Source organism: Anguilla rostrata, chromosome 1 (assembly GCF_018555375.3).
Source record: "Anguilla rostrata isolate EN2019 chromosome 1, ASM1855537v3, whole genome shotgun sequence".
Taxonomy (NCBI): domain Eukaryota; kingdom Metazoa; phylum Chordata; class Actinopteri; order Anguilliformes; family Anguillidae; genus Anguilla; species Anguilla rostrata.
The window spans coordinates 78,669,533-78,685,490 of NC_057933.1; the positions used below are offsets into that span (position 1 = coordinate 78,669,533).

At 46.9% G+C, this 15,958-nt stretch overlaps 1 protein-coding gene across 2 annotated transcripts; it reads right to left on the reverse strand.

Annotated features, from left to right (window-relative positions):
- Positions 1-4,893: 4,893 nt before the first annotated feature.
- c1h2orf50 (chromosome 1 C2orf50 homolog) lies at positions 4,894-11,384 on the reverse strand. Of its 2 annotated transcripts, none has more exons than XM_064302812.1 (4): positions 11,167-11,384; positions 7,252-7,386; positions 6,632-6,671; positions 4,894-5,923 (listed from the first exon to the last, which is right to left on the reverse strand). In XM_064302812.1, exons 1-4 carry the CDS (start codon positions 11,340-11,342, stop codon positions 5,723-5,725), a joined length of 552 nt encoding a protein of 183 aa, XP_064158882.1. In that variant the 5' UTR covers positions 11,343-11,384; the 3' UTR covers positions 4,894-5,722. The 2 variants fall into 2 exon arrangements, with proteins under 2 accessions (XP_064158882.1, XP_064158892.1); XM_064302822.1 differs by having other exon boundaries at positions 7,252-7,552; positions 11,167-11,383.
- Positions 11,385-15,958: the final 4,574 nt, after the last annotated feature.

Consider the following 15,958-nt stretch of genomic DNA (forward strand, 5'->3'; position numbering starts at 1 on the left):
AATAATATTATATATTATTACGATTAGTATTATTATTATTATTATGGACAGTCATAGCAATAATAATAATCATCACCATCATCATCATCATCATCATCACTGAGGGTGGCAGTGCAGTAAACTTAATTTTAAACTTTATTTTACCAAACGAGTCTCACATCTCTTTACATCTCTTTTGCAATAGAGATCTGGCAAAGAAAAGCAGCACAAACAGTTTCACACAATGACAACATAAGACACCAAAATATTACAATAGCGTCAATTTAAACACTTGTTAAGCACCAAATTTAAACACTGAACAGCGGAGAGAAATTTGAAGAAGGAAATAAAAGGTAATTAAGGAGTCGGGTTAGAAATGTAGTTGCAGATTTTGATTCCCACAATGGGGTTCTGTGTCGTATAGGTATAGAACCCAACTTGCTCCCCTAATTGTGCAGTAAACAGGAATTGGGCATAAAAACAACTCCGTAATTTGCTCTGAACAAGAGGGTTTTCTGAAATTATATGGCCACACAAACACATCCTTCTATCTGCTTTAGTGCATAGTTCTTGTAGAGACAGCATTTGCCGCACACACACATGCACACATATACACATATATACCGTATGGATAATATTCATTCAGTATGCTATGGGAGTGTAAATATTTCAAAAAATCACAATGCTATCTTTTAAAAATGTCTAAGGATTCAACTGTTGTTCAGAAAAATAAATCTGCGCCGTACGAGAATAGATTCAGTAATTACATCAGAGGGAAATAAAGGAACAAGAACAAAAACAACTGACAAATAAAAACTAACTGGTGTCGTGACGGGAAGCAGTCAGGTTTGTGTGTGTGGTTTTTGTTTTTTTTGGTAAAGGATGGTTTGACACGGTGGAGCCCCCCCCCCCCCTCTCGCCCCTTCCCAAACCAGGACCGCCCCGTTCTCTTCCGCCTCGTTTCTCGGACGCCCCGCTCTGGCGGGCGTACGCCGCGTTTTGGGCAGCGCGGGAGCGTGTGCCTCCACGGGCAAAACAGCCAATTAGGCCCGGCGGCCGAGGCTCCAGGAAGTCACGGGTCCGGCGTCGTCAGGGGCCGTTTCCAGGAAGCGGGTCTCCGACCAAATGGATATAAGCCCCGAAGGGTAGAGAGCATCTGCAGGTATCCGACTGCCATCTGTCTCACACACCTGCACTGAGATACACAGCCTGAGCTGAGATATACATAACTGCACTGAGATACACACCTGTACTAAGATACATAACCTGAGCTCAGATACACACCTGCACTGAGATACACAACTGCACTGAGATACACACCTGCACTGAGATACACACCTGCACTGAGATACACACCTGCACTGAGATACACACCTGCACTGAGATACACACCTGCACTGAGATACACACCTGCACTGAGATACACACCTGCACTGAGATACACACCTGCACTGAGATACACACCTGCACTGAGATACACACCTGTACTGAGATACACACCTGCACTGAGATACACACCTGCACTGAGATACACACCTGCACTGAGATACACACCTACACTGAGATACACACCTACACTGAGATACACACCTGCACTGAGATACACACCTGCACTGAGATACACACCTGCACTGAGATACACACCTACACTGAGATACACACCTGCACTGAGATACACACCTGCACTGAAATACATAGCCTGAGCTGAGATCCACACCTGCACTGAGATACACACCTGCACTGAGATACACAGCCTGAGCTGAGATACACACCTGCACTGAGATACACAGCCTGAGCTGAGATACACACCTGCACTGAGATACATAACTGCACTGAGATACACAGCCTGAGCTGAGATACTCACCTGCACTGAGATACACACCTGCACTGAGATACACACCTGCACTGAGATACACACCTGCACTGAGATACATAGCCTGAGCTGAGATACACACCTGCACTGAGATACACATCTGCACTGAGATACACACCTGCACTGAGATACACACATGCACTGAGATACACACCTGCAGGAAACGTCTCCAGCATCCTGATGACATCCTGACGACTTTTCTCTCACACACACTCACACGCTCCAGCACTTGGACTCACACACGGTAGCACACCTGTACCGAGCCCTCATCTGCAGGTACAGACAGGTGCTCTCAGGCCCCATGTCCGCCCAGCTGCCGGCAGCCCCGGCGACAGACCTGCCCAGGCTCCTGCTCGCAGCGACATGCGTCGCAGCTCTGGCGACGGGGCTGCTGTTGAACTGCGCAGTCCTGGCTGCGCAGACGCGTCCGGGCCGTCCCGGCGACGCCCTCCTGCGCAGCCTGGCTCTGTCGGACGGCCTGCTGCTGCTGGCCCTGTCCCTGCGCCTGCCCAGCCTGCTGCTGTGGGACCCCTGGGCGCTGGGACACGCCCTCTGCGGGGCCTACCTGTACCTGGCCTACCTGGCGCACCTGAGTGCCGGTCTCGCCCTCGTCGCTCTCAGCCTCCACCGGGGGCTGCTCCTGCTGCGGCCGGGGTGGGGGCAGCGGGGGAGTCCCAGGACCTGGGGGGCACTTTGCTGCCTAATCTGGTGAGTGGGGTTCTCCAATATTTGTTATTTACCAACATTAACACTAATAACCTCCTGAGACCCGAAAGAAAAAAAAGTTTAAGTGTTTTAATTTTTTTGACATAGTACAAGTGAGTTAGTGGAGTACTGGGAGTGAATCATCTCTTGCTGTTTAATATCTTTGTGCGCAGCTCGATTGCACTGTTTGCTACCTCTGTTAAAGCCACAACTGTGCAGCGAAAGCCTAACGGAAATGACCTATTTTAAAAGCGTGTTTGTTTTCTTTCCGCAGGTTAACGTCGCTGCTGTTCGCCGCTCCTGCTGGCCTCCTGGCCAGGGCAAAGCCAGAGCCGCCGCCGGCTTCAGACCCGGTCCTTTCCCAAGTCTCCGGAGCCGATTCTGCACCGGTGCTGCTGCGTTCGGCGACAGAATCCGGGCCCGTTTTTGAGCCCCCAGCAGAGGGCGCTACAGTTACTAAGCTGACGCCCGGGGCCTCGTCAGCGTCCGCGTCCGCGTCCCCGCCCCAAAATCTGTTCAGCACAGGGCCTCAGGAGACCTCAGTTGTCTCTGTGTCGTCCAGTGACCACCGCGCGACGCCACCAGGGTCAAATTTGGGGCTGGTGCCAGCATCAGGGCCGACCCCGGTGTCGGTGGGCGCGGTGTGGGCGGAGCCACAGTGCGCCCCGGCGTTCCCGGCCTGGGCCCGGCGCTGGGCCGCGGCGTGGAAGTGGGGCGCCGTCTCGGCCGGCTACCTCCTCCCCCTGGCCACCATGCTGGCCTGCTACTGCCCCCTGCTGGCGAGGCTGTGCAGCGCGGGTCGCCGGTTCCCGGGGCGCGGCCCGGCGACCAGGTCCTCCGCCGTCCGCGTCCTGGGCTGCGTGGGCGCGTTCCTGCTGTGCTGGACCCCCGCGTACGCGCTGGTGCTGTCGGACCCGCGGCCCGGCGCCGCGGCGGGTTCGGCCGGGCCAGCCTTCCTGGGCCTCGGGGCCCTCAGCGCCGGTGTGAACCCCCTGCTCTACTCCCTCCTGGACTGGGGGGCGCGTTGCCGCGGCAACCCCTGCCCTCCCGTGACCCTCCGGGGCCCCGCAGAGCAGGTGTCCGCGGTGTGACGATCGACATTTTCGGAAGGCTGCCGCCTTGCAGTTATACCTACCTGCCTGCTGCGCATATACCTGTAGTGGCCCGTTTTCCCTCCCTAATTTGGGACGTCCACCTACTTGAAACCACAGCCGCATTCATGCGTAGACCCTACCGCTGATTGGGAGAAGTGTAGACATTTTGCGGGTTCTCCTCTGCGGTCACCAGCTGCTTCTTTTCACACCGCAGCCCACAGCTCAGCTCACACAGAACTGAGGCGGAGGAAGACCTTTTCGTGTGCGTCGTTGTTATGCAGTCCACGGGCACCTGGCGTGCGATGAAATGCGGACCCGCTAACTGACCAAACCCTCCCGTACCCTGGACAAATACAATCGCCCATTGTGCTTCACCCTATGGAGCTACCGGCCACAGACGACGCTGGCACTGTCCGGGTTCGATCCGAGACTGTGGGACTCATCCATACCCCAGAGCATGGTGTCCTAGCCGAATGAGTCACCCAGTAGAAAGCACTTTTTTGTTTACGAAGATGAAAAGTCATTGAAGAAAGACCCTGAGACATTTTCAAAATCGTTTTTTGTCAAAAATACATCAATGCCTTTCCTAAAAACAAATCAATGACGAAAATAAAAAAATTGGACGCGCTTCAAAATGATCTTCACAGAGCCGAACACTGCAAGTAGCTTGGCACCACACAATTTTGTGTCGTCTGGCTCTGTGAATTACGAAAATGTATAAATTGCATCTTAAAAAAAAATGATAAGAAGGAAACCCTACAGAAAGACCAGATGCTTGCAGGATTTAAATGGCTGCCTGGCAAGTCACTCTCCGGAGTCCTTTTTCATCACACTCTTACAGGATTTGAGCTTTCGTGTTGCTCCAGATTTTCACTCAGTCCCTCACGTTGTAAACACTGCTTGGTGGAAGAAGAATTTTTTGTTTTTATAAGGAGTTGAAAGCACTCCTGTAGATCCTTAGCCTCGCGAGCCAGTCTCTTTTTTCTTGATAATTTAATGTTACTGTTACAAAAATGTGATTGGAAAGAATTTTGTTCTGAATATTTGTTCTGATTACGTTTTCATGTCACTTAATTTTTTTCTGGTGTGTAAAGCTTTTAAGTATTTAAAATAATAAATGTGCTTGATTTGAGACAAATAACAAACCATGCAATGTGCACATCGAGGAGAATCTAACACGTGTTGGCTCAAACTGTTTGTGTATGTTTGTGGGCGTTTCACATGCTGAACATTAACAGTGACTTATACAAAAGTTTGCATCTTTATTAATGGAAGAAACTTAGCTGATTCACAGCTGCAAACACACCAGCCTACGGAAGCAGCAGAGGGACAAACTTTGTAGGACAGCTTTTGGCACGAAGTCCCCTATCTGTGCACCTATGGAAGAGGACGATTCAGACCTTCTCTCTTGGAAAGTGGAGAACCCTCCACTTCTTGTCCAAGTCAAAGATATATTCATTTGGACAATGGCTAAGTCAGACATTGAAAAAAAAAGTTTTGTAAAGCTGTTATATAACTGAAATATTAACAACCTACTGAAATAGTGCAGTTAAAAGGAAATATTGGCAGATTATTGTAAAAAGACATTTTAAAAAGAACAGTCATGTTTCATGTTGATTTTCAAAGCACACTGTCTAAAATCCATTACATTCACGTATCATCTGTTTTCTCACTAAAATCTTATCACGTCACTTACCAAACAAACCAGGAAGAAGACGCATGTAACCTGAAAGGAAGACTCTAAATTCGGAGGTAAAATGGTGTTAGGTTGCTATCGCCCCCTAGAGGACTGGGGTAGACATTGAAAGACGAGTGTTAGCGAGTTCTGGGCAGACGGCCCAGTCCACTAAATCTTCTGCCCTGGAGAACTTTTACCTGTGAACTTCATTCGGGGAGCATGTGACACTCGACCAATCAAACGCGAGTATCCGAGTGTGTATACCTTCATTTGACTGGTGGAGCATCAGACGCTCCTGAGTTCAGTTCACAAGTGACGTTCGAGAGAACTGCACTCTGGCCCTGGGCATACAGTCTATGGTCCTGGCCTGGTGTGGCCTGGTGTGGCCTGGCTCTAGCAGGGCTGCATTTCCGGGCTGGGTTTGGTCTTGCGGTGGCCCGCGGAGCTGAGCAGGAGCAGGTTGTCCATTCGGATCAGCGCCTGGCCCAGGTCCGTGCACATCCGGCTGCCCAGCGCCTGGCTGGTAGTGTTGGGGACGCTGTCCGAAAACACGGGTACATAGCTGGGGAGGGGGGTCTCTGTTCGAGGGCGCCCCTGGGGACAACGGGGGGGGGGGACAGGGGGTGGGACAGGGGGTCAAAATTACACAAAGTTCACTGAACATTACTGTACCGGATGTTCTTATCCAGAGAAAAGCGCACGACTTTAACTCTATTTTTTTATTTTATTTTTATTTTTACATGGTATCAATTTATGCAGCTGGATATATGCTGAAGCAATTCAGGTTCAGTACCTTGCTCAAGGGTCTATAATGTAATATTTAGCAGGTCAACGCGATTATATACCTAACTGACACTGTGTAGACATTACACAGTGCAGCTTTAATCTGTCCGCAATGTGCTTTGTGCTCAAACTTGAATAAAGTTGTTAATATCACAATGTGAGTCGGGAGGTCTCTGGAATAAACAAGATTACTGTGTGAAAAATGTAAAAAAAAAAAAATAGGACCAATTTAAATTCAACAACTATAAAACTGAGGGAATTTTGCATTAAGTTTGAACTTAATTTAGGTGTTCGGTTTTGATGGGTGACTTACTACTTACAGTCGTGGTCTTACTTACTCCACAAAACATTTTGAAAATAGGAGTTAGTGTCAAGAGTGTTGGATGAGTGTAATTACTGCAGACACTGTGTGCGTGTCCGTTGTGTGTGTGTGCATGCACGCAGGCATGTGTGCATGTGTGTGCCTGAGTGCCTGTGTGTGCGTTTGCTCACCATGCGCACACATTAAAAACATCTTACCAGCTGGTCATAATTTGTGAGGAAACCCCAGTTCTTTTGCCTGTGGATTCAAAGAAAAAAAGCAACGAAGTGAGCAGAAGGTTGACAGTTCCACCGTGATCCGATATTAGAAATAGTTTCTATCGATTTTCTGCATTGGTCCTGCATTTATTTTGTTGTTAACACGGTAAATAATACAATATAGATCGTAAAAAAAAAAAATTAAGTATGGCATTATATTATAATTATATTTTAATATGGAGAATTTTCAACTAAAATAATGGATAAAAATATTGTTTTGTGTTAGGTATCCAAGAATATGAATAGATGAAAAGTTTGTTCGCAGCCTTCACAATACACGTCTATCCACACAGGTAGACGATACCGTCCTGGGGTCATCGTATCGAATAACGATCGAGGGATTAGTGCCACCGGTAACGATGAGACACAGTAGCTGGTACAGCTCTCTACCTCTCAGGAACAAACATTTAAATTCTACTTCCTGATCGAAAAAATAATTAGCGTATCACCGTAAATAATGTGGTTGCATTTTATATTTGTATTACACATGCACATACGCACAACAAGTTACATCACAACAAGTCTTGTCACTAGTGGATTAAATGTTAAAACATCCTTACCACTGCTTGACTCCTGCCCACTCTGTCTGAATGTACTCCCTCCACACTTGATCCTGTTTGACTGGGTCTCTCGTGTCTGGATCCGGCGCGGGTGCTGGGCCGCCCCCGGTGCTCCGCGTCCTGCCCGGCTGCTGCCTGCACACCGAGGCGGAGGAATGGGATGTCAGGGCGACCGCCGATCTATCCGGTATGCGATAACCCGCCGACGTAGTCCGCCTGAAGCTCGATTTACTGTTGGCCATCTCTAAACTCCACAAACAGTCCAGGTTTTCAAGTCGATACAACACGGGGCTGTTGTTAACTATAATGCGAGTTAAATATATATATATATATATTGTATGATACAAGATACGTCCAGAGTAGTCCAAAGGGGTGAAATTTAGATTTACTGGAGCCTTGTTATTCTGATAATAAACTTTCTAAGAAGGCTGGTAACCCTTTCTGTGGCTGAGAGTGAGGTCGAGCTGCCAATCACTACCGGGGTACTGCTTCAACGGGCGCCAGAGGCTGTTGTTTACTTGGACCGTCGCCCCTGGAAACAGGCCGGCAATTCACGGATATTCATTACCCCCTCATTGGTTTACTTGGTTGTGCGGGACATCCGGCATGGCACAGATTCTCGGGCGGATAAAATCCTGCGTAAGAATCCGGAATTTCTTCCTTTGTTAAAAATAATTCCTTTATTTATACAGGGCGTATACTTGAGACCGAGGTCTCTTTCACAAGTGTGCCCGTGTATAGCAGGGAAAATAACAAAACACAATGACAAACAGCAATAAAACTACAAATAAAAATAAGAAGAAATAATACAAGATGAAATGTAAAAAATAATAATAATAATGTATATGTATCCTACAGCCTATATATCTGGATCACTGCACTCAGGCCAGAAAGGCCGAAACGCTAGTGAACATTTTACGTTTTAACGCATGCAATTAATATTATTCTCAATTTCCCAAAAAAACCCTGTTTCTCCAATATTTTTGCAGTCACAGAGACGGGCGCATTAGCAAGGGTACTGCGTTAAGTTCTGGACTGATTCAAGTAAAACACTCAGTTGAGGACAAATGCCGATGTCTCCCCATATATTATTGTAGAGCTGAAGTCGGATGAGGGGACTGTTTTCTGGAATACAGGGACTGTGAAATTGGCACGACAGCTTCAACTCCCCTCGAGGCGCTTCTCACTCTAGCGCGTGAAGTGCAACGACGGGCCTGACGAACGCGCGTGAAGCCTGGAAACACTGTCTCGCGAACACCACCGAGCACATCCCTCTTTCTCTAAATACTTTGAGCGGCCGCTCTTCTACACCCTGTACGTCCAACGTTTATCTTCTTTTATTGGTCCCAAAACAAAACGCCTGGCACGGCCTCCACTTTGCAATAATAATACCCCATGCAGCGGTGCCCTTGTAAAACAGACACCTGAGCGTACGGCAGGTGACACATGACGTTATTCCTCAGGTGTCTCGTGCTGGCTGTGAGGCAACAGAATGTCACTTGAGAATTAATCTCTCCTGCCTTAGATACGTACACAACGCAACGGCCAAAAAGAAAAAGCTTTGTCACGTGACCCACGTCTGCACCATGCGTAAAGCCTACATGAGAAATCCATTCGAACGAGACTGGCGAGATATTATAAACGAATCGTGTTAATGCGATATGCAGGGTACGTCTCGTCTAATGTACATTTCCTTATTGGTTTATTAGAGCAATCAGAGTCGGTGTCGTACTGTACATTCTGTTAAAAAATCAGAGCCCATCCTCTACGAGTGTAGGAACTTTCCCCCCCCACCCCCATACACACACACACACACGCCCACACACTTACATCTTCTGCCCCAAAATTAGGATGTTTTCTATCTGTCATTTGTACAGGCGTGTCCTCTGTTCCTTGTTTTTCACCACAAAACTAATGTTTTTTCTGCTTTTCCAATAATTAATACAGCACACAGACAAAGCCCTTTCATCGACGGAAAAATAATCCTTGTGTGTGCTTCCGTTGAGGAAGCGAGGGACTTGACAGTAAACAGTAAACTCAATGGTATTTGACGTGTTAATGCTTTTCTGCATTTACAGCTTTGCAACCAATCATGTTCACCATTTTATGATAGCGCATCAGGTCGCACTATCAACTAAGAGACGCGCGGCACATTAAACTCAAGTCCGGTAGATGGCGCCAGATTCCTTCGAAGTTTCAGTCGGCGCGCCTTGTCGTAGCTTCCACATTTAGCACAGACCGACCGTAATCTTAGACACCTGACACCAACACTTGGCGCGGCTGTAGAAAATGCGTGATGTTATTTTTATTGAATTTCTGTAAGATTTACTTTGAGCAATGCCAAGTTCTGTTTTCAGCGCAGGGTGTGTATATCTCCTTTTAAAAAATGGAAAAGGTTTAAAGGAACTGAATGGAGGAAACGACACACAAAAGGGTACTGAGGGAGGTGACTAACTCAGAGGTGAATGTATGACAAGCCAAAGACGGTGATACTGGGTGGGGACCAAAGAGTGAAGGAGAGAAGGGTGGACAGAGGAGAGTAAAGAAAGGTGGAATGTACTAGTAAAAAGTATGAGGGGTGGAGGGAAAGCGTGAATGGTGAGGGAAGAGGCAAAAGAGGGGAATTAAGGTGAGTGAGTGAGTGAGTGAGAGGAGGGTGGAAAGTAGTTTGTGAGAGTTACTGAGTGAGTTTGTGAGGTAGTGAGTTACTGAGTGAAAAAGTCAGATAGTATATTGCTGAGTTACTGAGTTAGTGAGTTAGTGAGTCAGAGGGGGAAGTGAACAGTGCAATAACTGAGACATTGAATATAGTAAACCAATGAGTGTTTTCATAATGAATTTGTTGCAACCCCATCAGTATTTGAGAGGAATGGTCTGGTCTGCAATTCCAAATTCAGTCTAGTGCACGGATACTCAAATCTGGCCCTTGAATCCAAGTACAGTTCTAGTTTTTCCTTTCTTTCTTTTTTCCCAAAGTAAGTAACTGAACGATTAGTGCCTTCATAGCTGACTCCCAGGTAGAAAAACCAGCATTTCTCAGGACTCTCTGTGATTTGAGAAAGAGGGGTTCTAGTGTCTACCCTCCAGCAGCCATCTGCCCTTCAGCAGGGGTGCGAAATCCAGGTCCAGAAAGTTAAAGTCCTCCCCGGGTATTTCTGTTACAGTCGCCTGGATTTGCTAATGAGCACAGTTCTTCAGCCAGCTAATTAGCCGGCCGAGTTCATGGGTGGAAGAAACACACGGCAGGACTGTTACTTTCCGACCCCTTGGACTTTCCACCTCTGCCCTCAAGCAGTAGGCCATGGCCCTCGTTCACAACACGAGCTCTTACAGACCCGCTACGCTCAGTTCTGAGGAAGTAAAAAAAAAAACACAGCCATCCTCTCCATATAAATATGATTGACAGCACTCCCCAGCCAGGAGCTCCCAAGCATTCCCCATCATCACACTGTACTACCAGCGCATACATTTTCCATCAGACGCCAGTTTCCAAAAATGCTGCCAAATGTGCGCACGGCATGTTAAAATACGAAGAGCACATGTTTTAACGTGCGGCGGAAAACACATCTGAGTATACACACTTCAGCTTGCGCTGTGTGTGTGACTAACTGCAGTGTTTCATTTGGCTGGTGTTAGCGCTTATGGAATGTGTATTATATGCAGAAAGTTATATATATATATATATATATATATATATATATATATATATCGAAGCATCTTGTGATGAATCACAGCCCTTTTATAGCCCAGCAGTATGTCCTGACTCACAGTTTGGGAACTCCTGTTCTAGACAGTCGGCATGGCGACCCAGCCCCAGCAGCCATGAAAGGCCTGTGCCGGTATATGGTTCTTTTCGGTTAACAAGTTCGGTGCACTCGGTGAAAAAAAAAAAAAAATTAACACCTCACCACTCACCTGCTGCCCCCTCCCTGCCCCGGGCTGAAGTAGGAGAAGGACAGAGCCATGACCGGTCGGGCCGTCCCGAAATTCACCCGCTGTCCGGACGTCTGATACGAAGAGTGGGAAAAACCCAAAAGAGAGAGAGAGAGAGAGAGAGAGAGAGAGAGAGAGAGAGTTATAGCATTCCACATTGAATCCAGGCATGGGGGGGGGGGGGGTGGTATGGAGGGAGAGACAGACAGAGAGAGAGAGAGAGAGAGAGAGAGAGAGAGAGGAGAAGGGGGCGGAACCACATGGTTGTTGACTAAGGACCTCGGCAACTGAATCTCGCCTCCATGGCAACGCTGACGAGCATATTTATGGCTGTTCCCCCACTAATGAATAGCAGGAGTCACACCAGTCCCTGTGAAACAGTAATACATATTTAAATATTTATTCACAGAAAAGGAGACGTGAAAAAGTGAAAAATATGGGAGAAAGCATTATGGATTTGATGTCATCGGGCCGTGTTAAAACAAATCCATAAATTACTTCCAATGTCATGCATATCTTTTTGGGCATATTTCATAACATACATTTTAAAACAATATTCCGTCGTATATGCTCAAGTTCACACACAAATACTGCATAATGGTACGATATATTTTTTCATGACAGTTTTCATAACATACAATATTTTCGGACGGAGTGTAGCACAGTGGGTAAGGAACTGGGCTTGTAACCGAAAGGTCATGAGTTAGATTCCCGGGTAGGACACTGCCGTTGTACCCTTGAGCAAGGTACTTAACCAAAATTGCTTCAGTATATATCCAGCTGTATAAATGGATACGATGTAAAAAATGCTATGTAAAAGTTGTGTAAGTCGCTCTGGATAAGAGCGTCTGCTAAATGCCTGTAATGTAATGTAATGTAATGGATAGTAACTGGATAGTATGGTAACCAAAACTAACTGGCCAAACTATATCATAATGTGACCTTCCCTATAAGAGATTTTTTGCAAGGGTTCTCTAGGCCCTGATTTCGAAAATAAATAAATAAATCATGATCAAGTCTGTGGCGGTATTCACACCATCACACCACCACTGCAGAGCTTTACCTTCATCGGTAACCTTTTTGGGGTTTTATACCGCGTTCACAAGGGGAAACCACATCGCGTCGGTGTAAAATTACTTTTGTGACAAGGGAGTTAAAACACAACAGCACCCGAGAGTGATTGTGTTTACTTCCCAGACTGGTTTTCTATTAAAGTCGGAGACCTTGAGTTCTCACGCCCGGGCTATCAAATTTCTCTCGGTCTTTCGGGGTCAGATTGAGTCAGTGAGCAGAACTCCCCGCGCGGAAATTCCAAGGCCGAAGAAGTACATACTTAAATGTGAACTCGGGTAGGATGCTTTCGGTACTTTCAAGCTCAGCGCACCGCGGACACTGCGGAGGCTCGTCGGTGTGGTGCGTAAGGACGCGTGCCGTTTGCGGTGCAGTCGCGTTCTGCTCTCAAGGAAGCTGCGGTTGTGTAATGCCTTTGGTGCTCGCGGCGCGCGCGCGCGCGCCGCCGCTGCCTGAAATATTGATGGACCCTGCAATCTGGCGTCCGTTGCTAAAACCATAACGGGGAAAGTGCGGTTGGGTGAAGGAGGGCGTACGCTGGACACATCAAACAGCCCACTCGAGCCTAGATTGATTCCAGTCTTCTGCGCATTTCTGTAGACAATTTTTACCACCCATCGCGTGCAATAAAACGGACCCCTGTTCAATTTCTGGCCATCTTCTCATGAATAGTTCCTCTTGGTGGCTGTGTAATTATATCGTGGCCATCTGGCGAATGAACGAATGAAAATGTAATGAAAATGCGCATAAATAATAAATTAACACATGGCGTACATGATATATGCACAAATAATAATAAATAAAGTTGATTAAAGAACATCAAAATCAACGAATTGATGATAGTAACATAAAGCCAGTTGCTTCCATGCGCATGACTCGCTCAGGCGCTCTGTAATATGTGCATATTTGTAATATGTGCATGTCTTTCTGTGGTATCAGTTGTTTTAAAATCGTAGACAATTTCCACAACAGACGCCTGTGTGTTCCGTTTAAAGAACAGAAGTAATAAAATGCACGGTAATGGTCATTTTAATCGATTACTGGCAATGATTATCGTCAGCTGGGCTTGTGAAACCGTGGGCCAGAACAGTTCTGGCATAAATTTCTGGCGCGCAAGAAGCGGACACATCGCCCGCTTGGTGCTGGCAGGACCAAAACATTCGTTCTCATCAACACCCGCCGCACTGCAAGATCCGAACTGTTCATGCATGATTTATGTTATCGAAGCTCTGCTTACACACGCTGAATTTCAACGTTAATTAAAGGAAACTCGTCAACACTCAAAGGAACACATTATGAATTGGGGATAAGGAACACACCACGTGTCGTAGCCTTTACAGACGTGGTGGTCCGTTTCAATTTAGTCCATTCGATGAATAAATGTAAAGTCAGTGAATCAATTGAAACAGTATCATGTTTCAATTGTTTTTTTATTTATTTTTAAGTTCAACAAATTTTAACATTTTTGCTGAAATGAATAAATTTACACTGAATGGATCTCAACCCTGCTGAGACTAGACTCTCCCAGATCAGTTACAGCATGTGTTCACACAAGCACCTTTACTCCCCGAAACCCACCGTTACCGTCCACATAGAAACACGAAGGCTCCTCTGGCGGGCTGATCCCAGCTACTGGCAGAGAGGGGCTGTTTGCATCAGCCTGTTCAGTATTTCACACTGGTGTACTTGTGAAGAGCAGAGCTCTGTACGGTGGCTGCCTGTTGAAAGCTAGACATTCCCTTACAATAGCAGTTCAGTTTTCTCAGCATTCGTGAGTGGCAGGTAGCCTGTCAAAAAAAAAAAAAACACCATTACAACAGTGAACTGTGAATCGGTCTTCCTGGTCTGACCTGTTGAGCTCCGTAAAATCTGGTTGAGTTTTTTTATTTTATTTATTTATTTATTTTTTTTTACTGCCTGGAGAAACAAGGATATGCTCAGGCAGCAAGCAACAGAGAGTCTCTCTCTCTCTCTCTCTCTCTCTCTCTCTCTATCACTCTCTCTCGCACAGACACATGTGCACCGTGCACGCATGTTCACTCACACACGCTCGCGTGCACACCCACTGACACACACACACAAACACACACAACGTGCACTCATACATACATACACGCATATGCACACATGCACACACAAACACTTGTGCACTCACACACTCCTTCACATGCGTGCACACACACTCACGCACGCACACACAAACACTCACAGATTCACACACACACACACAAACACTCACAGATTCACACACACACACGCACACGCACACACACAACACTCACAGATTCACCACGACACGCACACACACACACACAAACACTCACAGATTCACACACACACACGCACACACACACACACAAACACTCACAGATTCACACACGCACACGCACACACACACACACAAACACTCACAGATTCACACACGCACACGCACACACACACACACACAAACACTCACAGATTCACACCTACACACGCACACACACACACAAACACTCACAGATTCACGCACACACACACACACACAAACACTCACAGATTCACACACACACACGCATACACACACACACAAACACTCACAGATTCACACACACACACGCACACACACACGCACAGACTGATTGATTTTTGCGGGCTGGAACCCGCTCAGCACATTGAAAGCGTCGGTCAGAGGTTGCAGGTTTCATTCATGCACACCCACGCATCCGTCGAATGCAGCTCTGCTGTCGGGGAAAGTGAGACCCGTTTCTCCGCTTAATTTCATACGTACCGAGCACTCAAACCCTCAAACCCACTAGCAGGCTGCTGAAATGGGGAGGGGGGTGGAGGCAAGCTCACAGCACACAGATTCCCCTGGGGATGAATGAGAATAGTCACTGAGATACTGTGATGTTTTGCATTGGCGGGGGGTGGGGGTAGAGGGTGGTAACGGCTGGACCTGAGAAAAGAGGACAGATGCAGGTGACCCCGCCACCTCTCTCTCCTGCATCACAGCCAGCGGAGGAGAGAGGCTGCTCTCTGCAGTGGCTTTTGAGCCTGGAGCTCAGAGCTGGGGAGGGGGGGGGGGGGCTCTGGGTCTGGTGCAGTGGCTCCTTTGCACTGTGTGTGAATGCTAGGCACACATACTGTACAGAGAGAGACACACATAAACACACACATACACAGACAAACACGCACACGCACACATACGCACACATACATACACAGACACTCACAGACACATTTACACACACATACACACACACACACATAATACACTCACTCACACATACACAGACCCGTACACATACACACACACGCATACTCACACACACACAGATACAGAAACACACACACACACAGAGACAAGCAGAGACAGGCAATGATAAGGAGAGACTTTGGATATTATCATCAATACATTACTCATTTTGATTTGGTTCTCACCTAAGGTATCTATTCATAGTAGCAATAAATTAAATTCCACTCAACTCCCCCCTCTCTCTCTCTCCCTCTCTCTTTTATTCTGTTCCTTTTATAGAAATAATTTTATAGCCATATTTCTTCCATGCTCTTTAGTTAATTTAAGGTTAAATACATGAAAGTCTTTATGAAAGTCTTAATCATTCTTTGTTCATCTTTTTCTCTCTTTCCCTCCCCCATCTCCATCTCTCTATCTCTATTTCCCTTCCTCCATCTCTCCCTCTCCCCTTCTTTCTCACTCTCT